The sequence below is a fragment of the Brachyistius frenatus genome, unplaced genomic scaffold, assembly GCF_029030835.1.
Source record: "Brachyistius frenatus isolate BFR_SWC_R1_liver_20210118 unplaced genomic scaffold, ASM2903083v1 Contig_8, whole genome shotgun sequence".
NCBI lineage: Eukaryota > Metazoa > Chordata > Actinopteri > Embiotocidae > Brachyistius > Brachyistius frenatus.
In genome coordinates this window covers 3614083-3641376 of record NW_027210607.1, presented here as the reverse complement: position 1 = coordinate 3641376, position 27294 = coordinate 3614083, and the positions used below count along the sequence as shown (strand labels likewise).

At 40.9% G+C, this 27294-nt stretch overlaps 1 protein-coding gene across 2 annotated transcripts in view; it reads right to left on the bottom strand.

Moving 5' to 3' along the window:
* Window positions 1-23831, bottom strand: part of LOC138615973 (regulator of microtubule dynamics protein 2) — a 29316-nt gene extending 5485 nt beyond the window's left edge. The window contains exons 1-7 of one of the 2 annotated variants that reach the window (XM_069689885.1): window positions 23736-23831; window positions 21593-22044; window positions 12254-12440; window positions 12058-12160; window positions 10059-10119; window positions 1437-1512; window positions 810-887 (exon numbers count right to left, since the gene is read on the bottom strand). In XM_069689885.1, coding sequence (XP_069545986.1) covers window positions 810-887; window positions 1437-1512; window positions 10059-10119; window positions 12058-12160; window positions 12254-12440; window positions 21593-22035 — 948 coding nt within the window. In that variant the 5' untranslated portion in view covers window positions 22036-22044; window positions 23736-23831. Of the gene's footprint in view, window positions 1-809; window positions 888-1436; window positions 1513-10058; window positions 10120-12057; window positions 12161-12253; window positions 12441-21592; window positions 22045-23329; window positions 23382-23735 lie in introns of those variants that run through there. The other variant, XM_069689886.1, reaches the window with a different exon arrangement.
* Window positions 23832-27294: the final 3463 nt, after the last annotated feature.

Below are 27294 nucleotides of genomic sequence, written 5' to 3'. Positions count from 1 at the left end.
TGGCACTTTTTGCAGAAGATGATAGTGGCCAGCAGACGCACTGGGTCAAACATGTCATGTTCCTGCCTCGCAGCATTCATCAGTGCAGCGTCTAATTGCAGGTGTAGCGTTGCTCTGGCATCATCGCAGGACCTTTCAAACAGAACCGCCGGCTGAATGCAAACAGTAGATCATTGTTGAACATGAACGCACCAGACAGCTCATAAAACTCAATCCCTGAAAAGATCAGGTGTTACGACTATTAAAATCTACACAGTCCCTCGCTCCTTCTCCACCAGCAGTGAAGGTGAGTCTTATATCATTTCATCAGAGCAATCTCTAATAGCTTCCTTCCTTTTGGGTGACTAGTTGGACAAGTGGCACCAGGTTCCATCAGTAGCACATGAAACAACAGGAACACTCAGCTGCAAACCTTTCTGTCTGAATGGCAGTAACTCATCATCACACATTGTTTTCAAATATACCGGTAGTGGCTAAAATGACATGATGGTCCTAAAAACAATCGGGAGCTGCATCGAAAACAAGCGCCTGGACTGAAGGAACATGAGCCAAATAGAAACAGGATGAAATTATCTCCCTGGTACAATCTGATTTGAAGCTAACAATGGCTGGTGTTAACCTCCCATAGCGCTCTCTGTGAGTACAGCAGTGGGAAAAACAAACCTCAGGGAAACCTAAACAGTGGGAATGAATGAGGGGGAAACCGTGGGTGGGTTAGCAAAGAGGAGACAGGAGGCCGTGCAGACGTGTCAGCCTCCATACATTCACAGTTTGGGAGGCAGGAGACGTGTATCGGGAGGGTCACGTACGGCGTAGCACCAGCGTCCCAGCAGGTAGTAGGACATGGGGTCCTGCGGCTTCAGCTCAATGGCTTTATCCAGATGATCCTGGGAGGGGAGGCAGGCAGACAGACAGACAGACAGACAGACAGATTTTCACTGTTGATTCATGACACGGCTGCTATTTCCACTACTTTCTGTTCTGACCTGATCTGTCCTGCTTCACCAACCCACAAGTATTTCACAAACACCTCTCACACACGCGATCTCGCTGAGCCACCACACACTCCTGGCTGTAACGCACCCTCCCTCGTTCTTTTCCATTCTGCTTCTCTCTGATTTAGGTTGGGTTTATTTTTTTCATATCTTCCCCCTCTCTCTCTTGCTCACCTGTCAAGAGTTTTGAAGGCACACAATGTTTGAAGGAAGCCGCTGACAGAAGATAAAATGCTACGTGTCGTTGTTCCACACTCCATCTTATGCAACTAAATGGCTGTAGGAGTGGCTTACTGGCTTATGAGATATGAGAAGCTATTCATCTTTAGTCTAAGTACATGGGAGCAGCAATACTGTATATGAAAATGTATACATGTAATACTGCAGGGGTTTCTTTAATGTTTTTTCAGGCATGACTAGAAAGCTGTTTGTGTGTTTTACCTTAAAGATGTATCCGTTCTTTATCTTGTTTTGTACCGTGTCATATTCTGCCATAATTCCACACATGATTGCATACCTGTGGAGACAAGAACGCACTGATATCAGTTGGTCCTGATCATTATAGCAGTCAGTAAACAGGTTTCTTTCCTTCATTTATTCCAGCAAACTGAAAGTAGTACGTTTGATTTAAGGAGTCAGATTAAAAGTACTTGTTTTATGGCCGAACACTGAAGCTTCATCATTCCATCGCTAGTTCACCAATTATTGTACTTTCTGAAACTGAAAGCCTTAAAGTCATGCTCGCTTTATGTAGCAATTGGCTGCTTCTGTTGAGTTGAGATCAGAAGTGAAACCAATGTGTCCCATAAGTATTACCTCTTTTATATTTACAGACGAATGCGACACTTTTTGAGAAATGCTTGTTCGTTTATCCTGTTTTTTGAGTATTTATCGATCAACTCTCCTCTGTATGTTTGCAGTTTTTTTTTTTAACTCGCCTGTTCGGACAAGTATAAACACTTCTGCTTTATTTTGTATCCAAGCAGGACATTATAGAAGGGGCAATCAAAAAGTTCAAAAACCTATCCTGTTGTGTGCAAACAAAGCACGGCGCTGCGATGTACACAGAGCGGGGGGGAGCTTTAACCTTCCTGAGTAAATATTCCAAGTTACGTCGTTTGATCAACATCAGCACCTGGGTTACACACAAGTCGGTGATTTTGTGTTTTACAGTGGTACGTGCACATTTGTAATTTGAACATGGATCTGAAACTTGAGCAGAGATTTCACAATAAATCTTGTGTTAAATTTGTGTGGAACAGAAGGAAGACCCATGGAGGGATGGAGGGGAGCGACGATTGTGTTGTTGAGGGCAATAAACTTCCACGTTTTTTAACACGCTGTGGAGTAGGTGCATTCTCATGTTAGGGAACAAAAGAGCCATCCTGACACCGTTTAGGTCATTTGCAATGAATGTTTTCCATCCGACTCCTCTAAACACCACGCCTAGCTCATTGCTTAATTGGCGTAGATTCCCTGAACTATTTCAAGGGTCTCCGTTGCATACATCCTGAGTTTGACAAAATTTGCCCTCTCTACTCAAGTCCATGGTGAAATCTCAAATGTGCACGTACCAGTGGTCACAATTTTTTTTTTTTTAACACAGCTGTAGTGAAAAGATTGATGCCATGTTAGTGACAAAACCTAAAATCCAACTGCGAGAATCGAACATTTTCAGCCTTTCTAACAACTTGGAATGAATATGAACAACAACATTACTGCCTGTCGACATAAAAACAATATCGACAGGGAGTTTTTGTCTGCCCAGTCGTGAAATACAGAAGTAAAGTAATGATGTTTAGGGTCAGTGTGAGAACCGGTGAGATGTTCTGCAGCACCTCTCGGTCACACCACCTTTTGTCTGGGTCACTAACAATGAGCCAACCGTAAGGGAGCTGAAAAAACACAACATTCACGGTCTTTGGCAAGACTCCTCATTAGACAACATCAGCAGAGATAAGCTGCTTCACCTTGTTCCCTCACTCCCTAATTAATGCACCGACTTGGACCAATGGGCAGGTGGAAGGGAAACAAAGAGCGGTTTCAGCGGTGGGATCTGTAAGTCAGCATGACACGGAGGGTTTGGACAGGAGCGGAGGAAGCTGATCAAAGTCTTTTCACTGCGAGGCTGCTTTAATCCTGCTGGTACTCTGTCAAACGCCACAGAGCCACATAAACACCTTTTTATATGAAGGCTCAGCGGGTACAGAGGCCATCTGACAGCGTCGTCTGTCACGGTGGTGCTCATGGTAGATGGAATCTAGGGCTGTACATGTGTACGGAGGTGTCTGCTACGTGTGAATGGATTGTTTTTGCAGATGGGCTGCTGTGGGCTCTGTATTCACTCTCACTCTTTCTGTCTACGTCTTTGATTTTATCCGGCAAAACATCCCAAAACACCCAGGAAACAAAGGAAAAAGTAGACGAGGGTGAGATGAAGTGAGGTGTGACAGATTGTACAATGGACCACATGATTAGCAGGTAATTACTAAATACGGATAATGCAGGCAAAACAATTAATCTCAATTGCAAGTGAGGAACTGGGCGTCTCGATTCAGTCGTTCCAAATTTTGACTCATCGAAACGTAAAAAAAAAAAAAAAAAAGAAAAACTTAATTTAGGGGTTGAAACATCATACAAACATGAATCTTCATGCTGTCCATCGTTACTCCCACTCACAGGGAAATTAAGTGATAAGACAAGTGCAAACCACATCACTTCTAAGTGCCTGAAATATTCACTGAAAAGGAAACAAAGGCATATGATGAATTGTGTGCAACTGCAACCAACAAAGAGCTGTATTTATTTTCTTAAGCTAGCGCCCACGCTGCCACTGGTTGGCGCTCGATGAGTGGAGAACTCCACAACATCAGAGGAGCAGAGATGCTATCTGCCTGCGGTTGTGCTTCCTGACTTCCAATGAAAACAGACAGCTGGATGTGAAAGCTTTAAAGGAAATCTATCACCGGTGGCGAAATATCTGCCGAGAGGAAACGCAGTTTGGTTTGTCCGCCACATTTTAATCCAATTTCCAGCTCATGTCGTACAAGTAGTAAAGAGCTGCTCGCAGTATCTACTGGTTCTGCAGTCTGCCTGCGTGATACCGTTTCAAAGTGGAAAATCAAAACAGCAGTGGCTATAAAATGAAGTGTGAACGATTATTATTTGCAGTCTTTGTATTGGAGGACCATTTCACCAATACAATTAACAGCTCTGGGAACATCTGCTTGATCACACTATAGCCATTGCTATATCTCATGCCAAATGCTAACTCGTGAATGTTAGCACGCTAAACTAAGACAGTCACTATGGTGAACATTACCTCCCAAATATCACTACGATAGCATTTCTACTATGAACATGTTACCACGACGCTGCGTGTGCAGCCTCACAGAGCTGTTAGCATAGCTGTAGGCTATTAGTCCTAATACTTGCAGTGGCGTAATGCTATAAGTGAAACTATTAGTTGTGTACATTATTTGTCATTCAAAAGAATGCTATAAATATGAGATATAGCAATGGTTATAGTGTGGGATTCATTCATTGATTACATGTTTTTAAATTTATAAATACAAAAGCTCAAGAAACGTGTTGATAGCAGCCTCTCAAATGTGAGGAATCCTCGCTTTTTTTTTTTTTTTATCACAGTGAACAAAACCTTTCCAGGGTTTCAGGCTACTGACTGAACAAAAAGAAACATTTGCAACATTATGACAGCAATTTTTAGGATGCTAAAAATGATAAAGAAAATCCAATCCAAAATCTGCAAATTACTTGATACTAAAAATGATCTTTATTTACAGCTTAATGTAATTTGTCATTCTATGTGAAGGTATGTGAAGCACAAAATAGATTATTAAAATACTAATCCTAATTAATAAATAAGAAGCAGTCCTTGCTGCTGAAGTCATACACTGTGAATCTAAAAAGTCAACAATTAACAAATGATCTCAACTAACTGCATATTTCTAAAGGAGTCATGCTCGCGGTTTAGTCATTCCTCTCTTTGTAGAGCATGTTTCAATATGCTGATGTAATTAAATACAATAAATCTAAGCAGTGGTGAGATGAGGAGACGAACTAGAACAGCATACCAGAGAGGGATAGTAATCATAATTGAGATTAAGCATAACCCAGGTTGGACAGATTACTCAACAACCAGGCAACCACAACACATAGTTTTACTTCACACTGATTGGCCAGCATGCACATTATTCATCATGTAGCAATTCTGCCGGTGTTTACTGAGAGGTGTGTGAGCCCGAGAGTAGCAGTGGTAGAGCAGCTCCTGATTGGACCGGCGTGGAGGTGTTGGCTCGTCTCACGATCAAACATAAACATCTAAAAAGGAGCCTTCCTGTACCCTGTAGGAGAAGGAGTGGGTGCTGATTTTGGTCTTATGCAACTTATCTATTGTCATTGTGTGAAACTGCACCAGGCAGCGGAGAGAAGTCAGGGGAGGGAGCGTATGAGGAGTTGGGATGTGAAGGTGTACAGAGGTCTGTCTCGCCTCGGGGGCCTACCTGCTGTTGTTTATCCTTTCCTTTCTACAGTCAGTTGAAATACTATCTCTCCTCCACCGTCTACGGCAAGAAAAGGGAAATATAAAGAGGGGGAGGGAAGGTGGGCGGCCGGAGAAGATGACAGGGGAAGATGAGAGGGAGGACAAGGCACTTCATTGCGCAAGGTTAGTTCACGTTTTTATCGCGGCTCAATGAAATCCCCTACTCTACTGGGTAAAAACAAAGGCCCAAAGAGTCAGCTGCTCGGCGGAAACAGCAGCTTTGATTTCAGCCTTCAAATCCAAACATAGAGAGCTCATTCAAAGACTCCAGGCTAAAACCTGCACAGAAACAGGAGGAGGAACTCGAGGAATTCAAGGCCAAGCTAAGTGAGACAATGTGAGGGGGAATGTGAAGTTTGCTGATACACTTAACTCAGGACAAAACGAGCCGATACTCTGACACAGACAGAGAATAAACAAAACTAGGAGCTGACAATGTTAGGAACACGGGTAGGATCCATCTCAGTGCTTCTCTTTGAAAAAGTCAAGTGCCCTCATACACATCCAACTTCAAAAGAGTCCTCATCCACCTTTCCTGGGCGAAGTACAGAGATTTGGTGCGTGACAGAATAGGAAAGTATGCATAATCTCCTGTGAGGTGATGACTGTTACATGGACAGCATGTTCATTCATCACGTCAGGTCTTCAAACAGCCACTCAGAGAGGATGCTGCATGTTTGTTGACTGTGAGGTTCACAAATGTCTTGAAAACTTGTAGCTGCACATCAACAGGTTTCAATTGGAAGAGTTTCTAGTTGTTTATTATAATCCAGGTTTCTATGAAAACAGTCTGAGATCTTTCACTATGAGCATCATCATCATTATAAAAACAAACTGAAAGAAATAGCTTCATGGTTTTTTAGTTTGTAGTTAAACAACAATACTGTATTGAGGGCAGTTTCAGATACCGTTTTTTCTACAATCTTATATAAAAAATATATAAAATTAGAGGGGCACTTGGAGAACGCACAACTCTGCTACAAATCTGTGATCGTAATCAATATATGTCTGGATTTATTTTCATATTATTGAAATTGTGGCAATGTCACAGTTGCCCTGGTTGCAATCTTCCCAAATGAAACCACTGTCTGTATTAAATTTGAGCGTAAGGCTGGCTATTGTTCAAAAATGTTTGATAGCGGTACAGACATCTTGGCTTCAATACCATTTTCTGAATTATACATTTTTCAAGACCAATTTTATAAAATCCATTGAAAAAAAATAAAAATGACATTATGGCACAAATCTTTGTTTTTCATGCAGTTTAGAGGGGGAGATTGTAACCCACGTTGTTCTTTGTAGCTACCATTAACAGATGTCCCCTAAAGGCCTTCCAGCCCAAGTTATCGCTGGACACTACAATTCATCAAACTTCCCTAAACACCTCATGTGGAAGCTGTCTCTAGACAAAAAGTACTGAAGTTCGGTACTCAGCCCTATTTGAGAAAGAACATCCCAGAGTATTACTGAAGGTGAATTTGGATTGAGATTGGCCCACGCTAGACCCTTCCACCATATTTCATTTAAAAAAAAAAAAAAAAAATGGAATAAGAATTGTAGTTTTCTGTAATTCATCTGACAAACAGACAAACAAAACAAACCACAGCGAGAACACCACCTCCTTTGGTTAATTGTACTGACATATTGTATTGTATCGATACCAAAATACTGTATTCATAATAATATTGACATATCTGTACATATATTGATATTGCTAGAAGGTGCCAATATATTGGTTGGTCTCCTGTAAACACTTTGCGCAGTTGACAGTGAATCCAGCTATCATGTTTCAGATTGTGGAGCAATTACACAAAAAGATGAGCCCCTTAATTGTTTATTGGTTTAGACTTCTCTGTGTTGTTCTGTGATGATATTCCTTCATGTTTTAGCACACGGTCATTTTACAGCAAATCTGCAATGGATGCAAAGAGGATGAATTTTTTTACTAGTGGACATCAAATTAAAATGTCTTGGTTGTGATCAAACATGGCCTGTTAATGGTTCACAGTATATCAGTGTGCAGTGAACAAAGATGGGTGCCAGTTCATATGTAGGAAGCTTCAGGGACTGCATCATAAGAAAGACCACAGAACCACTGAAGTCCAGTCCTGACCTCTTCCCCCCTTTTCCCAGCAAGACCCTTCTAGTCCTCTCATCCTCTACAAAGAACACATTGGTTGTGTCGACCAGATTTAGTCACAAGGATGCTGCACTTTTTTACCACATTTAGAAGAGCCACTGAAATGGTATTTTGGGTATGTCAGCTCATTGAGACATATTTGGTCTAGATTATTTGGAGGATGAGCTCCTGGACTGAGACACAGCGAGAGCAGTTGTACCTCTCACAGAAACACAGTGTATTCACTAACATATATAACTTGACATGCAAGCTGCCGATGCAACAGAGCAGGTTTATTCAGAGTGTCCTCCTCACCCAACCTGTCACTCACAGATGTCTCAGTTAACATGCAGAAGGTCACGGGAGTTTATCAACTGCAATTTGTAGTTATACTTTATCTACAAAAAATGACTTCAGCAAATTTCCACTGATTAAAAACAGATCAAATGTATTTCTAAATATATTTTAGTTGGAATTGTTATTGGATCCTCTAAATGTGCAGGTGTATATGTAAAAAATCATCACGTTCTAAGTACTCATTTGAATCCATTTGAACACTTTATATTCAGGTGTAAGTGAATGGAGAGTTTCTAAGAATCCTCCATTCACTAAGACTATGTAAAGAAGTCTCTGTAGGTAGTTTCAGTGGCTGCGTGGCAGCATGTCTAAACAACATCTGCCAAACTGTGATGAGCTGGGCGGCATTCAGGAAAGCAGGTGACAAGTTTTCTCACGGCATCGGTACACTAAGTAAACAGTTACCTCAGACAAACTTCCTTGCAACAGTGCCTGGCATGGTCCCCAGTCACTGCCTCCTCCCTCCTCAAAGTGCAGCTTTACCTATTTCGCCCTGTCCATTCAACTTAAGACGGCGTTTCTGCTCACTTTAAGAATCTTACAAATTCCATTAGTGCATGCGAGATTAGACATTAAGCTTTTTTAAAGCTATTGCACTTAATTAACTAAACAAACACGGCCTTCTTTTTCACTTGACGTCTTGAGTACTGCGGTATGTGCTTGAGCTAATGCTAACGACTCTCTAACGAACAGCCCAAACAAGGCTGCTGGCTCGAGCAGGCGGTTCTGCTCTGTTTTCCATGAGAAAAGTCTGCAAGTGTATATACAGAAAGAAACCACATGATCTCAATTACACAGGACACTAATTCATGCACTGTATTTAACTGTAACAAATACCTACAATGGGGAAAGCATTTGTAATTACATAAACCAGCAAACACGATACCCCCTTTAATGTATGGAATTCACATGTGCTTAATCCTCAATGTTTAAAGTCAAACAAATGTAAATAAAAAGGGCTTTTTTTTTTTTTTTTTTTTTTACTGGAGCTGTGTCTTCAGACTTTGCAGCAAACTAATCTTAGAGTTGCATCTGGTGCAATCTTCATCTCTATTCCAGCTGTGGATTCCTCGCATGATCAACAGTCAAGTTTTGACATGAGCAGTGTTTCAGATGAGGAATGCATTGGGGCCTGCACAAATACAAATGGCATTTATGCCATATGCCCCACTCGGCAAAGCTAATTAAAAGCAAAGGGGATTTTTGCCTGAGTCACTGAGTGGTTGGTATACAGTGGATGGTATATAAGGAAGAAGATGTTCTCCTGATTTCCTCTAACTTGCCTCGGAACGACATCCAACTACAAAATTCCCCTTAAATCATCGTTAAACTGTGGACCACTCAGAAAGAGAATTATCAACCACTTTCAAATACGCACTACCATCACACAGACGTAATAGAAAATGTCTTTAAAGCAATTTTTTGTGGAACAAGAAGGCATTGGTGACAGCTACTATTATCTCACAAACACACATGTAGCAATACTCTTCTGAAATATTTAACTGCTTTGGCACTTTTCTTTACATATTTCAGAGCTTTGTGGTTTGATCCAAAGAGCGAAGTAACAACCGCACATATAAGTCCCTCTGTCATCTGCCCCTGTGGGCTTTCTGAGAGTTTCCTTTTGATTTGCTCACGTTAAATTTGCTGAACTACCCAAATAAATGCTTGAGTCAAACATCCATCCATTCAAACATGGAGGAACAGCTGCTCCAGGGTAATGCATCACTCAAAAGGCCAGGCCCCCCAACACCTTTCATCTGGGGAAAATACCTTTTTTTTATTTATTTTTTTATGTTTTCAATCTGTTTTATAGCATTTACTTTAAAACCTACCTGGATTGGAGTTCAACCAGAAGTGATTCACACATAAAGAGGATAGTGACAGCAGGTCACATGCCATCAAGCCCCATATTCAGGTATGCTTGATTCATATGCTTTTGAAACTACAGTTGGAAAGACAGAAAATAAGGAGCTTGTAAATGTTCAACATGCGGAAGAATAAAGAAAGAGCTCAAACGTACCACTGATGGCTTTCAGCACACGTAGGATTCAAGCTCACTGCCTCCTCACCAACTTTCTTCCCTGGAAGGAAAGAAAGAATAGACAAGGGATAATGGTCCTCTACTGAAACACAAATCCCACACACTTGGTACCCGGGATCATTCTTGGTCACATGATAAAAGGAGAGTGTGGATTAGTACAATCAAGGGCTGTGTTAACTGAGAAAACAAAACAGGATACACATAAATCAAGAAACATCACTGGGCACTGGATTAAAGCAATACAAACAGAAGTGATATGAAATGCAATCCAGGAAGAGAGCTCAGCTTTAAATCCTTCATCACTCAGTGGAAAGTCTTTCATTCCACCTGCTCTATTAATATCTAAATGAATGTTAAATATGATGCCCCGATGCTTTAAATATATGTGTTTCTAACCCTGTCAAAGGCACACAGGTGTCTTTGCAGGAAGCACCTCTGATTAGAGGCACATCAGTGAGGAAAGATTACAGAGAAACAGGTCGATCCAGTCCCAACTTCGGTGGAGTCACAAAACAGCCTTTGTTTGGGGAAAAAAACAAATCCTTTGTGGTCTACTGTAAATGCTTAAGAGTGTAGCAGAGAGCATCACAGAAAAAGTGCTTAGCCATGGTGCAATTGACAATAAGACAGTGTCTCTTTGAATAAGCTATTGACACCGTCCTACACTTCTGACACTATCAAAACTCTGATGTGGTCCGTCTTTAGTTGTGGAAGTAAGAAATCTGTTGTAAGTGGACTATCAAAGACCAAGCTCAACATTTTTAATTGGCGACCACAGATTTCACCACATTTGTCATGACAAATGCACATTTTCTTCTGGGTCAGGCCAAAATTGTACGAGCTATAGCAGCCGATCTCCAGTTGATGCACAGTCAGTGTTTCCCTCAGTTGACACACTATTAAAGGAACCAAAACAGACTGTTGTGGTGAAGTTGGTAAAGTACTGGACATCAATAAAGGTTTGGGCCTTTAACTTGACTATAAAGTGTCAAGTGTTCAAGAGAGATCCAACAGTGGGTGAATGTGATGTTAACAAGGGATTTTCAAGAGGTTTTTATTTAGCATCAGTAATATGTTATAGTGAAGCTACATGTGTGTATGTAATACAGTCAAGCTAGTATGACACACATGAGGTGTGATCAAACATTTTGCAGAGATGCATAAGGAACAGGGGAAGCAATAACCATTGTGAGTAGGTATTCCAAGTTACATCGCTTGAACAACATCAGCACCTGACACGTTTTTATGACCACTACTGCTATGTGCACATATGCGATTTTACCATGGGCCTCAAACTGGAGCAGAGAGCACACATCAAATTGTGTTTCAAATTTTCAGGAACAGAAAAAAGTTGCAGGGAGCCAAAACTGGGGAGTAGTGTGGAGTGACGATTGTGTTGTTGTGGGCGAAAAACGTACATGTTTTATGTTGGAGAACTGGAGTGCCATCGTGCCACAGTTGAGGTAATTTGCATTGAATGTTTTCCCCCAGACAGGTCTCCGTTGCCAATTGCCCGAGTTTGACACAAACGTGCGCCCTCTGCTCAAGTCCATGGTGAAATCACAAATGGCACGGACCAGTGGGCACAAAAAACACGTGTAACAGAGCTGCTGATTTTGATCCAGTGACGTAACTTGGAATACCTACTCATGAAGGTTATTGCTCCTCACTGCTTCATGCATATCACAGCTAAAATGTAAAAATTGCACTTTCATTATGTTGAGTCCATGTAAAGTGGAACCAGTGACATAATAAATGACCAGTTTGGTCAAAGCTTGTCAAACATTGTTTGTGCCAATTCATTGTGGGCCCACAACTCAAACCAACTGCTTGAGGTCATTATAGACTTGCATGAATTGGGGGATTTCCATATGAGACACTGACATTTGGGGTTTGGCTGCTGGAACAGCCGTGTTTCACATCCATCCACTGCGGGATGCTCGGCAAATGAGGCATAAAACAAGGTTTAGTAAATTACCCGATTCAGCGTGGGTCTTCTTCTCCTCCAGAGTGGAGCTGATGTCATGAACATCGCAGTAAGCTCGGATCAGCCGCCAAAGAAATGGAGAGTTCTGTCCAAACTATAAGAAGTACATCAAAGTACAGAAATGTGTCACACTGGTCTGTTTTCAGCTGTATGGACACAAACGTCTGTAGACTGAATGTACACACACCTCCTCTCTCTGCTCCAAGAGGATGTCGAGACTTTCCCTTTTGTCGGACTCACTGCCCTGATGTAAACAGTCGATCCTCTCGAGGATGACAGACAACTTGTCTGCCGGTTGTTCAGGCTGCTCTTCATCTCTCTGCTCTGCATCACATGGCTCTTCGTCCTCCGAGTCTGTCAGTGCAGTAATGTACCTGAAAGCACAAACAAACGGTAAGAGAAAAGACCCAGCTTCACCGTGCTGTCAGCATGTACAATTAAATGTTACTGATGTGGATTATTTAGCTGTCCTGAACACCTAGGTGGCATCCAGTACCACCTGGTTGTTTAGTGCTTTCCAATCACCAGGCCAGACTGTCTCCATTCTGCCATCTGTGCCATTTGGCCTCAGGAAGCATCGCTAAACAGCCGAAAATGTTGCCAGTTTCCCTGAACCATAAAAATAAATAATCAAAAACCTTGTGTGATGGAATGATAACACAGTCGACTTGAATCCTGTCACCAGGAGCATTTTTTTACGAGCCGTGTTCTGCCAGGTGCTGATTATAAAGGATCAATCTCCACCGCCTGTTTACACACAAACGGCACCAGGTTTGTTTACATAAGTGGGTCACTTAATTGTTTAGAAATACTAGCTGTTAAGAGCTCCTGACGTCTCCATGTGGATACCTGAAGGCTTTGCACCAAACACAGGGAGTCTTGTTTAGTAGGGTGAGGCACGCAACTCTCACATTACATGTTTTATGGTGCCCTTTTAATGACGGCGGGTAAGCACTGACACCCAGAGCTTACACTTAAAAAGCAGGGGTTGAAAATTAGCTATATTAGTGGTATAGGTGAAAATAAAAGACACAGACAAAGGTAAAAACATGAAAAGCTCCTATTAAGTGTTGGCAGCGGCTGCATGTGCGTCATTGGCGGTTAAGAGAATATTTAGGGCTGCGAGCCACGGTTCTGAAGGGATGTGTCGGAGCGGGCCACAGACACAAACACTGTGGATTCAACAGGTGCCTCGTGCCGCAGGCCGCTTGCTGACTCCACCCCACAACACACACCTTCACCCCTGAATGCTGTGATTACAGGAGGAACATGAGGGCATTTTGAGCTGCACAGATTTCCCTTAGTCGAGAGAGGAGCTGTCAAGAATAAAGCACCACGACTGGAAAAGTCAACAACACAAACGGAAACATAATAGTGCGCTGAGATGAAGGAATGATATCCTATTTTACAAAGAGCAATGTTATGTTGCCTGTTAACATCAAATGTGTCCCAATTTAAATGAAAATAAATCTGCTAAATTCAATATTTTTATATAAACAATAGATTGCATGATGGTGAGTTTAAAAGGTCAAATAAACTTAGAGAATTATTAGCTGAGTAAGCAGTTGTCCTCAACGCTACAGAACATTTCAGTATGTTTTATTGCTTTATCGTTCTCAATGTTGTCATGACAGCAAAGAGAAGAGTTGACTCTGGACTTACATTCACCAAATGGACAGAAACACGACTCTAAATTATAGTGGTGTGTGTAAATATGCAACTGTTAGCAAACAAGTCACTACTTCACTTTACATGATGATAATACATCAGTGTTGAGTTGTTTAAATGGGAATAAGGGTGTATTAGAGCCGCCATTCAATATCTTTATACAAACAATGGATCAATTGACTTGTTTCCAGTTCCCTTCAGTGGCAAAAATGTTCATTAATGCTGGTTTAAAGCAAATGTATAATTATTATATTGAATCGTTCACAATAATAACAATATCATTTTTAATGTGATGGAAAAAAAATCACATCATATTCCGCAATATTACTTACGTAACATGAATCCAACAACAACAATTATGGCTAAAATCAGCGCTAGTTCTAAAAAGAGGAACGACTTCAGTAGTGTGGAAGTGATTCGGTTGCAAAAGATCAGATAGCCACATTCAGGCAACATCTTCTTTCAAAAGTTCAAATCAAACTTAATAAACATGCTAATTAAAGGTCGTCATTTAATTTAGAAGTAATTGATTATCCAGTCGTTGGAATAGTTGGAACAGCCAGTAGCTTGGTAGGAAACAGAGAACCACTGTAACTGCAAGAGAAACTAGACTTTGTAGTATCTTTGTTTTAATCTTCATGTTTTATACCCTCATTTTGGGATAGTGTGCCAAAGCTTTTCGACAATCTCCCTCGCTACACTAACCCCTGAGTAAACCCTGAAACCTGCAGGCAAGGATCAAATCTTTGATTGACCAATGCACCCTTTCTTACAAAAATCTGAATGGGTGTGCTTTTGTGTTTACTCTGTTGTGGTTGGTTGTTTTTTTTGTCTGGCTGCATCACATTATAGCACTCTACCTTACAAAACCACCAGCTTGCATTTAGCTATACCATCACAGTCACATTATTAGCTTTGTGTCATTCAGTCATTCCCTAATTCATTCATCCTTTTGTCCCTGTATTCATTCAGCAGTCCGTTTTCCCTCCCTGCCTGCCGTTATTGACTCAGTGGAGCTGGAGAGACTGGGAGCGCAGTACTGAGTGATCGGTGCATTCCTGTCACGCCATTCCACAGCTCATGACTCACTTGAGTTGAAAGAAAAAGAAGCTAAGGATCTATTTGTATTAATGTGAGTTTATGTAATGTGTATATGCTTGTGCAGGAATCATTATTATCCTTGCAATGTCACTAGCAGCGCACGGCTCTAAAAGAACAAGTCTAAATATCGTCGTTGCTATTTCAACACTGGCCGGGTACATAATAACAATGCTGTGTACAACCTGATAGCACTCAACTATGCAAAGTTAAAGCCAGGTGTGCTTTAACTTCCAACAGACTCTGTGCTCACTTAAGGAGATCAAACCTTCAGTATACAGATCCCACGGGGAAATGAAGGGATCTCTCAATGGAGCCTAGCAATGGCAGTCTCCGCGGTTACCCCGTTCAAAACAAACCCGAGTTACCATCCCAACACCAGCGGGCCTTGGAGCACGCAGGCCAGCTTATTCAGTATGTGGTGACAGGCCCAATGAAAGCTGGCTCGGCAACAATGCCTGACTGAGAGTCCAGTTATTTATTCTCTACCCCCCCCCCCCCCCAATGCTTGGTCGGGAATTGACTCTTCAGGTATTAACTCCCACTTTCCCTGCTGCTGACAGGCTTTCTCACGATGCCCCCGTTGTGCTGCAGTAAAGTAATACAGCTGGAAGAAATGTGGCTCATTCAGTTCTCACAGACACTAGATGACATTACAGGTCAGTAATGAATGCAGTAATTCATCTTGTGTTCATGATGACACGCTAGTTTCATATTCTATGCAAACATAAATAGCATGTGGCAAAACTTTGTTCCTAAAATAGCAGGAGGAAGAAACGTGTTTGGAAACATCAAACTTGTAAATTTGCCAAAAAGTGAACAGGCTAAAAATACAGATAAACAACAGACGGATTTATTTATAGGGAATGAGACTCCAGACACAATGAGAAATTAAAACAAATGAACTCACTGATGAATTAGTGGGTCTGTAGATGATTTTTTTTTTTTTTTTAGCTAACGTAGGAGTATTCTTAGACTGTAAACCCTCTATCTCTTTAAATGTAAATTATGTTGTATAAAGATGTATAGTGTATATGATTTCCTCTTCAAACTGTTTTGGGTAAGCTAGCAAATTTTAATAGTCTACAAGTCTCTTATTGAAAGTCTTCTGTCATAATACAATACAGCCTGCAGAGTGGATGCAGGGGCAAACAGTGAGAGTCAACAGTGTGACCTGTAAAGCCAGTCAGCAGGTCACACAGCCAGTTGGAGGTCTTTGGGAACAGAGAGTAATGAGGAATGTTTCACATTCTCTTTTCTCAAATACAAAGAGCGTATGAGAAGTTATTTATCAAACAGGCAATACACAGTTCTTAGTGACTGAATTTGACTCTTTTTAGTGTATCGTATTTAACTACTGTTAATTGTGTCTGTTGATTGTTGACTGATCAATTCAACCAACTTGCACAGATGCAATAGTCGGGAAGGAGGGTGAACTTTGCAACTGAGGACTTGACAGCAGGCTGGCAGTAAATGACTCAGTCAGTTCCATGTTGTGTCCACTGTTGTGCGTCCATGTACCACAACAAATAGGAATGGCAACCAGCAGCTTTCACAGCACACAAAGTTATTCAGAGCAGTTTGCACTGTATGGACAACCACCATACAAAAATATATAAAAAGGAGAGACAAGTAGAACTGTAAAGGCCACAGGGAGAGTGGGGTTAGAGGGAAGCGAACTTTGTAAAGTAAAGCTAACTTCAGGTAAAAGGATGAATTTACTGATATGTCTCCTTTGAGCGATACACACAAGAGACACCAACAGTCACCAATGCCAGATGCAAATATCAAACATTAAAAAAATCTTTAAGAGAATTACAGGCAGTGGCTGGATCTGAAGACTTAAGAATCTTTACACACAACATAACTTTATCTGCTAAATTTTAGCATCAACTGACCCAGACTGGATCAGCTTCATCACAACCAAATCACGCCTGTTTTGCCACAACCAATACCACCGAACTGGACTAAACTCCCTTTGTTTTACAAAATTAAAGACGGAATAGGACGACGAACTAAAGCAGAGAGATAGTACAGATATACAGCGTGAGCTTAGTGACTACAATTCTGTAATGGAAAGAATTGTAGTTGCTGATGGGCCGCTGCAGACAGCGAAGAAGAAGACATCTTAAAAATAAACCCTGTTCACACGCTGCATTGCCAAAACTAGACTAAGCATGTACGACAGCAGGTAGGAGAAAACATTTTCTCTGATTACGAAATCGATGAAAGAAGCCCGTTGCAGTCGAGGTTGTTGGATCACAGAAAAGGAAGAAAAGTGAATGGGAGCTGTGGGTGGTCAGAGTCAGACTCGACAGATGTAGGTCAGAGAGCGGTCAAGGTGACTGGGGGCACATCAGACTGTCTGCTCTGTGAGCGCTGTATACACTGTACGCTTAAAACTCAGGTCAACAAATGTGTTTGTCTGACTCAAAGCCTTTCATCGAAGACTAAACCTGAGGATAGAGATGTGAATGTCTCGGGTACGGACAGCTGTGGAACAACACCTCCGTGACGTCACAGGGAAGTTCGACTAAAGCTTTTAATCACAAAGCAGACAATGAGCCCCTTTTTTCTCTTTCTAAACATTTCTGTGTGTTGATCAGGCTTGCCCGTCTCTAAACAAAACTCCTGCTTAAATCTGCTTAAATCAACAACTATCCAATGTCATAAATGCTATTTTTTGGAAAAGGAAAAGAGAAATGGTAATGTCCTAGAGCTACAGCGATGTGGTGTGAATAGACTCAGTAGGAACTGTTCGAGGAATTGCATGTCCCTACAAGACACCTTTAAATGAGGCCTCTGACAGCTTGGCACAGACAGCGTGATTGATGGGTCTCCTTACCTGCAGAGAGGTAACTCTGAGGAAGTCGCTGTGACACATGAGGAGTGAGTGGAGTAAACAGCTGGAACTTTCAACCTTGTGCCCCGTTTTTGATCGACACTGACGTTATGTCACACTAACTGCTCTGTTGTTTGCAGACGTTTCTGCAGAGCTAAAGCACATTATCACACTGAGGTTGGAGCTCGACGGTGTTGCCAAAAACTAGTCACACTTGAAATACTTCTGTAAACAAACATGACAGAGTTAATTTACGAAACAAATAATTTCAAGACTTTTTGTTATGATTGAGTAACTGCAGTTGTGCTACTAGAAAAATATTCGAACACAAATGCTGGAAAACATTAAACCTTCAAAAATAATCACCTCCAGAGAGGTATAAAAACATGCCTTTACTAATATATAACGTGCATCCTTCATGTTCTGCAGCAAATTGCTGTAGGATTGGTTGGATGCTTTGTTTTCACTTGCATGACACCCTGTTGGAAACCTGCTTTCGCACTAACGATGTGATTTACAAGTTTAGTAAATGAACAGAAATGTAAGATATCTTTGCGACTAGAACTGACGATACACAACACCTAAACCAATGTTAAACTGCGGTGTTTGCACACGCACATTCTGTATGATGCAATAAATGCACTAATCTTTCTAATCTTGTATTGTATTGTATTCTTAAGGCTTTCGAATTTGAACTTGTAATGACTTTAATCCTGGCGTTTAGCATCTCAGCTCTTTTGGGGATATATAATGTGCTCCAAACACTTCCAAACCAGCTGAAACAGACACGAAGAGCCCTTTAAATGAATGTGAGAATTAGGGATGTTCACAGGCTCCTCAGGGAGAGGAAGGGGGGGGGCTACACACTCCCTAAGGGGCTGGAATTTCTTCACTAAACCCCACAGCCTCTGCTCATACAAATAACAGAGCGGCAGGAAAGGCTCTTTAATTATGGGAGGTGTGTGCGTGATGTGATTTCTTTTAAAGCATAATAACCCGGACTGTAATTAGGAGCATTTGATGCGGCCGACAACTGTCACTCAAAACCTGTGAACCAAATCTGCTAGAGGGCCGTCTTTACACCTCCATCTGCTCCTCGAGCCAATGAGGAGGGTGATGGTAACACAAGTAAGAGGCAGGGTGACCTTAAATGGAAAGACGGCTCATATGATATGGTGTTATTACCCGTCTATGACCAGTCTTGATCCCGGTGCCGTGAAACGTACATGATATGAAACAATTATAGGGTAACAGCAGAACTTTACACTCAGATAATATTTACTGCTGGAAGAAGGTTTTAAAAAGGTCTAAAAGAAGTTTATAATTAATCTTTTTCTAACAATGAACCACATTTTTGTGTTTACATGTATCTAGTCGCATCTGACTTATCTCAAGTATCTTAAACATTGTATAACAACTGTTATTGTATTTCCAAATAAAACATAAACCGAAAAAAAAGACATTTTCATGTTGTTAGTAGTTGTTAAAAAAAAAAACCTGCTCCGAGGGGATTGATTGATCATTGGGAGGACAGTAACAGAGATAGGAGGGAATCATGCAGCGCTGATCTAAGGCTCACTGCATGCTTTAAAACTGTGTGGCTTGGATGTCAATACAGCTGCAGCCAGTATTATGATGTCTTTTTGGCACTTCACACGCTCTACTTCCTACACAAATAAAGCCAAGGTCATTCCAGGTTAAGTAGTCGAATGACAGACAAAAGTTCTCTCCTGACCCCGGCAGAGATCTCCATGAGCTAAAATATATTATTAAAAATACATTCTCTGGTTTGTTGCCCAGAGTTGATGCAGCTACAAGAGTTGGCATGTTGAGAATATATCCAGTCATGTCTAAGACAAACTGAAAATATTAAGGCCTCAGATAAATCATCATCCTTTAACTGTTGATATTTGTTTTCATAAAATGAGATTTGAAATGTTAGTGAATTCAAAAGAAACACATCTGTTGTTTATGTTATCTCAGGTTGGCATGAGTTCAAGGCATTTGGCTGGGGATGGTGGAGGATGACTGGGCATGAGATGCCTGATCTGTCTGCTGATCTCTGCACCACCTGAGGCAAATGTACGTACTGTCATCAGAACTATGATTTAGTGCATAAAAAAGCCAGCCGTCTTAACTAGTAAAGTAGGAGGCACGAAACATTTTTAATTCAATAGCGGTCATCAGGTAAGATTGTAAAGATTGAAAATTAACCTGAAATTGTTTACAATTTACTCCCTGTTGACATATCTATGTGTTGTTTATTTTCTTTGTGCTTATCTACTGGAATTGTTTACAAGAGATCCTGATTACATTATTTTGCTGAAGCAGAAAAATTGTGGCCAATAATAATCTAAATCCAATTAAAGTTTGCAATCAGAATGTATAAAAACAAAACAGAGGTAGATATTTAAATCTAAGTCTAATCAAGTCTAAACCATGACGAGCACTGTCTCTGTACGATTTTTAGCATCCACATAAACATGTCTATATAACACGTAATAAGACAGAGACTAAACTTGATTTGAGTAAGAATGTGATACTACAGTAAGTTGTCACACTTTGAACTAAACATGTTTGATCTAAAACTCAAATTGAAATAGCTTGTTGGCTGAGGTTCACAGAAAAGCACAAACTCCTCCCTGCTTCCCTTCACAGCAAGGTATGAAATAATAATCAAAAAAGAGATGACTTGCTTTACTCTTCATTAAAAGTACCACGATGAATTTAATCTTTTTTGATTAAATTAAGTAGATTACCTAAAGTTCACATAGCCATGAACCACACATCCACCTATGTCCTTATTCATTCTGTGGTTCACAAAGGAAGAATTGTCAAAAGACTTTTAAGGTTTAAGGTTTTATATCCTTGCTTTGTACAAATATGTAATTATTTTTCAGCCCCTACACTGACTGCATCAGTCCATTTTTATTTTTGTGTATTCTGTGTAACATTGAGTGTAGTTGATGGCAAAGCTAAAAAAGCCAATGTTTTTTTACTCAAGATGATCATGCAAATTAATAATTGCCATGAGAGCAAAGAGCCAAAATCCCATCTGCGATCAAAGGTCCAAGTCTGCCGGGCTGAACAATTAATATTTAATTTAACCGCACGGCAGGGACTGTGTGTGAGAGTGTGTTGTTCAGTTTGACAATGGTGAACAGTTGGTGTGCTGTGTGTGACTCCTATAACTTGTAATTTAATTGTTGGGTTTAAATAAGCAGTTAAATCTTTGTGTATGTGTGTATGTATGCATGTATGTGTGTGTGTGTGTGTGTGTGTGTGTGTGCGTGCGTGCGTGCGTGCGTGCGTGCGTGCGTGCGTGTGCGTGCGTGTTTGTTTGTTTGTATGTCATTGAGAGTGAGTGTAAAAAAGGGGTACCAGTTTGACTTCTGTGGGTTGCTAATAGTCTGGCTCCGCCCACCTAGTGCTCACAGCTTCAGTGTTTGCTGTGATTACAGTCTTGAAACCCTATTTGAAATAAGTTTTGATCAGCCTCTCTGAAGGGCCGACCAATTAGTGACCAGTGGGGGTGGCCAAGGGCGATGACGTAGAAGGCAAACGTTTGCTTCCGAATGTAGCTCAAACAGTAGCAGCGGCAAGAGAGTTTCTGCACACAACATGCGACATATGGTGGTCAGTGCTGATTGGTTGAAGGCTGCTCCAATGGTTTCAAAATGAACCCGAGGTCCATGCCCGATCGGATGCAATGACTACAAACAATATTCAATGGAGCGTTTCCAGACCCATACTGAGAATTTGAATATGGTAATTCCAGCCTAGGTTGCTCAGAAAGGATTATTAGGAATACACACTACTAACCTTAAATCTGCAAGATTGACTTATGAGAAGAATCTGATTTGGCATAGTGCGGTAAGACCCACTGAAAAGTCTCATCATTGATCATCAAGTACTCACCCTCCCTCACTCTCTGCTTCCTCTGAGCTCCTCTCAGCTCTGGCTCCAGTGATGGTGGCGGCAGCCCTTTTCCTCCGTGTTGGCGTGGTCCTGTGCAGAGGGCTGACTCGACGCACCTCATTGCGTCCCTGCAGCTCCTCCATGACTTGGTCCTGCAGTGTCGGCAGGGCATTCTTCAACGCCTTCATCTCATCCTTCAGCTCGGACACACACTGGATCAGGGCTTCGAGGCGCTCCAGCACCTCAGCCTGACCCCTGGGCGGACCGGGACCATCCAGCAACATGACGCCTTTCCCCTGGTCATTAGTGCAGTTAATGTAGGGCCCCGTCCACGAGCTTCTTCGCTTCGACCTCAGACCCTGGTAACACGCCACAGCCAAGCTGATGCCCGCCACTCCAGCTAATGCTCCCAGAACCAGCACCTTGCTGTCAGCCTGGGCCATCCTGCAGGCCTGAAAGGAATTCATAGAAAAAAATAAGTTGTAGGTTACTGAACTTATATATATTTAGCTAGAAATGCAAAAACAGAAACGGAAAGTGAAAAAAACATGTCATGTCTAACTCAGGTTCATTTTGTCTGTTTGGGGAACTAATTAAGTTAGCAATTCCCAACCTGCTGCTACTCAACTCCATCTTTCTTTAATATTTTTTTTCTATTAATACTGACAAGGATATTAAAACGGATTCATCATTTAGTCAATGAAATGTCAGAAAAAAAGTGAGATATGATCCCTGTTATTTCCTAGAGCCAAAGATAGCGTCTTTTGTTTGACCATCTGTTAATACTGAGCTCGGATTTAATTCATAATCAGTTGTGGATTCAGTTTGACTCGTTAACATACAACATAACACAGTGTGCCCAAGTTAGACGTAACACGTCTGTGGTCATGATTTCATCATTACTAATTAGTAGACAGATTTTGTCCTATCCTGCCTGGTGTACTTTCACTGGCTGCCTGTTCAGTATGGGATCAACTTTAAAATGTTAGTGTTTGTGTAGAAGTGGATAAATTGAGCATAAAAACATAAATAACACAATTAAAAACATTTCTTTTCTCTGGCATTTCCAGATTAGGCCAGTTTTTGGAGCCAGGTGGTGCATGATGAGAAACACATGGCTCTTAGCTGATCCAACAGCTGTTTGGTTCAGAAGTTGGTTGAACAATATGGCCTCCTATAGGAACTTTACATTTTTGTTGAATTGGACAGATAGTGATTGTATTTGTCTGATTTGTAAAAGTTTATTCTTTGAACAAAATAAATGATCTTGCTTGATAGCTACATTTATCAGCCAGTGAAGCTGAATACATTCAGATTAGAGATCAATAAAACTGCACACAATATATCACTATCAATCTGTCAGTCTGTTGTTTATGACCACTAGAGTAATTTAATTATTTGAAGTATTTCGTAACATAGAAACTTCTGGTAAATGGCATGTGAGAATTAGATTAGATGTGAAGCGCTTATAACTTCCGGATTTATAAATAATGAACGCAACTGTCTTTTATTTCTTTCCTCTGTATTTGACTATTTATGAATTTGTGGATGTATTGATGTAGCTTGAGAGGGACACGTTGTCTCACCAGATTTACATTCATTGGCAACTGATATAATGCTGATTTTCATGAACATTGACGTAAACTGGAGGTCGAATGATGAACAGAGATCACAGGTCAGTTGAATTGCGTGTTAACAGGCATGTCATCGTGAAACAACTCCAGACGGTGTACAAACCAGCTTCAGCACAACATCAGAGTTTCTGTGACTTCCTGCTGAAACTGTCCGATTTGACAGACTTCCTTCTGCTCTCATCCAGAGAGGCGCAGTTCATCTCTTTCTGATTTATTTTCAGTACACCGGCAGTGAGAAGTGATGAGAAGTGATCAAAAGGCTGGCAAGACTGTTGTTGTTGTTGTTGTTGTTTTTACCTTTAACTTAGGCTCATACACAACTCGTGCATTTCATAGTTAAAGACACTGTTTTGAAGTCCTCTCAGTCCCTGTAGAAAGTGCAGCCTGTCACTCAACATGTTTACCTCTGTCCTACTTCGGCTTTTGAGTTCTTGTCGTGAAAGCAAACACGACACCAGACCAACGCGTTACAGGCGACAGAGAGGCCGTCCTGAGTGTTTGTTGTTTACCTGCAGCGGACTGTTGTCACTCAGGGAGGGTGGTAGCCACCAGTCAAACAGCTGCTCTCACAGCTTTAACACACTCAGTCATTCAAAGTCTGCCAGGTTCTAAAATATGTGATAAAACAGTTTCATTGAAAAGCTGACTGTGTTAATTAGCTGTCAACGACAAAGTCCTGCTGCTAGCTGCGGGCTAAACGTTGTGCTAACACTCGGAACTCAGTAGCTCCCCAAGGTTATGTGGTTACACGGTTACAATACCAGTAACACGGTAATAAACGAGCACTACTACCCTTATATAAGCACAGTCGTGCTGATAAAAACAAAGTTAACATTTTTAGAGACCTTACTGTGCAAGTAAAGAAAGGAGGCACTTCTGTTGGCTTGACAGCTCTCTGGTGTAACTGTCAAAACATTCCGTGCGGGTTCAGACGCCACAAAGAGGTGTTCCGCACATCAACTGCGTCCACCCCAAGATAAAAACTTACGCGCGCCTCATTTATAAGTTGCAATAAATATGCCCCAAAAATCAATATCTAAATCAAAATATGATTAAATATAATATCCACACTTTTCTGTGTGAGTTCTGCATGTTTCCACGGTGCGACCTTTCCCTCCCCCATTCCAAACTAATGCTTATCAAGTGAAAAGTCAACTAAGAATTTGTTTTAGGTGTGGTCTACCTGTCTGTGTTTTTGCATTTTATGAAATAATTTCTCTTTTATTGTATCTTGTATTGTTAGCGCTTGCTTTCTTTTGTCTACCAAGGCGGGGAAATGAGGACATTGCTTCGCTCTTTCATTAACCTCCTCTGACTGCTGCGGTTTTTCTGAATTCACTTCTGTTATTAGTGATTTTTCTTTTTTTGTTGCTCTTATGGCACTTTGTTCTGTGCTGCAGAATTGACCTTTTGATCCACTTTCACGACTGCTTCTTCACAGAACACCCTCTTTATTAACCTACTGGTTGCTCAGTATGCTTGTTTATGAGGAGAAAATACTGACCAATGTCATCATTCGTACAAAAGATTCACACATCTAGTTCACAACAGTAGTATTGTTTGCTTAAGTTCCAGCAGGTTGATGCTCTTATATGTAGGCCTGAGCTCTACAAGAACTAGAACTATTGCTGTTTACGTTCATAAAACCACTTTTCGTTTTCTAATTGCAGTCCATCAAATTCTAGAAAATTCCTCTGGCTCTGATCTGATACAATAAATGTTCACTGCGCAGGCATGTCCTTCAGATTGTTAAAATCAACTTTGATATGAAATACACGAGACGGAGCACAAACAAAATCCTTAGTCGCCATTCAGTAAGTAATAAATGTTACAAAATATGATTGCTTATCTACATTTGTGTTGCACTAGTTTTTAATTCCCTTTTTATTTGATATGTCTGTATGATGCCATCTTTAAAAAGTTTTTAAACATTTCTTGTTTTAATGAAATGCCGCAATTCATGGCTGTTATACAGTCAACACGTGAGTGCATTATCAGTCACCAAGTGACCAAAGTTCACTACAACAGCAAGAACTGTTTTCATAATAAGTCAAAAATTCCTGCCTTTAGACAATGTCGTGTTTCACCTCATATAATATTTCTTCTCTCTTTTGAATATGGTGCACTATTTTCTTCTTCTGTTTCAGATGAAATTATGAATATATCATCATCTGACTAATTATTCATGTTTTGCTGCTAAATAAACAATAAGAAGAAGCTGAAACACTGACTCACCTCTTTGCTTTGCTTCTCTCAGACGAGTGTCCCTGGAGTGAACTTGGACTGAACGTGCACAAGGATTTAAAAAGTTACCAAACACACGCATTATCACATCGACCTTGGACCTTCAGTCAGTGAACATGGAGCTGTCCTTACCGGGAATGATGCAAGTGGTGTTTGCTGTGGGGGAGTATAATGCTTAACTTTATGTCTTCCACATTATCTATATAACTCCTCTAAAGATGCACCATTACTTGTGATTAAATTTGGTTTTTACGGAGCACATTTATTTTTTTTGTGCAAATTTACAGATAAAAAACGTTGAAACATACATAAAAACACTTTGTCTGATGAGTTATATTAATCCATTAATATGCCTAATATAAATAAAATGAATTCCAAATACGTTCAACATTGTGGTAAATATCAGGTGTCCATATCCCAAAATTATGGATATTATGTTTGCATTTATAATTTTTTCACAAGTGATTTTTATCATTTTATAATTCTTTACTGATATTTTAAACAGTTTCTGAAGCATTTCTTTTTTCAAATGCTTGTGTTTTTTCTTCTTCTTTTTTTTATCTTCTTCATCTGCCCACAGAGACAAGTGTCATGATTAATAGTTGGGAAAACTTTCCATCAGGAAAAAGAAAATAAACAACAACAATGGCCTTGATGACCTCAAACGTTTTGCTCATTACATAGATGGTCTCTTTCTGGGATGGTCATGTTTATTTGATTTGGCAGGGGCATGTGAACTCTCTAAATGGATGCTTCTTGTCGCCCATAGAGAGGTGGTAGCCGTACTCAGTTGGAAACAGGTAACAGGGAGTTCCCTTTCATAATAAGATGAGGGGGTCGCTACGTGCAGTTTCTTCCCTGCTGTCTGAACACAGTATTGTTCCTCAGCCCACAGCCTGCATTTGGCCTACATGGAGAACAAAAAGCCCACCTGAAAGCCAGAGGCATGGTGGTGCAGAAAAAAAACCCTTGGCCAGCAGCTCTGGGTTGGCCCCGCAGGCGCAGATATGGCGATAAGGGAGATGCATCCAGCCATGACCTTGCTCCAAACAGGTCAAAGCCAGCAGATGAGTAGATATTGTCAACAATTTGGTTTTATCCACCCACCACACATCTGCCTGAGCTCTCATACCGCAGAGGGAGAAATAAAAGCAGCTGCAGATTTGCCTTTGTGTACAGACATAAGGCCCATTGTGGCTGTCAAACAATACATGGGAGAAGAATCCCGGTGAAATAAGGCATCACTATCAGGACTTCGCTGACAAAGCTCAGTGTGAAGCCCCATTGTTCCCTGTCAGTCTTGTAGGAGTGTTTTCTGCTCGTGTGCATGAAATACCTCGTTCAGTGGGAGGAAAACTAACTTTGGCCTCAGTTGCGTGCCGTGTTTACAGATTGTTTAAAGACTCATTCACCCATAAAGATGCAGCAACTGTTGTGTAGCAGACGGCACAATATCACTCAACTACAGCATACGTGAGGAATTGGGGAAAGCCAGCTAATAGGCCTGCACTTGCTCAACTGATGTCTATCTCAACTGCGAGCACTCACTGTGCTTATCCTTAAAAGCCTACCAAGAGTCTCAGATGGTTACTGTGTTAGAGTGTGTCACCAAGGAAAGAAAAACTGGAACCAAAATCAACATAACATTGTTAAAACCTTTTGACATCAACAGTAACTGAAATTTTCTGCTCCAGATACGTTTATCTTAAATTCAGGAAATGCTGGTTTAAACAAATGGGTCACAGAAATTAATCTCCCCGCTGGTCTAAAAGTCCAGTTATCCTACCCAAAAAACTGACTGGCTGAATAGTGGGTTGACTTGAT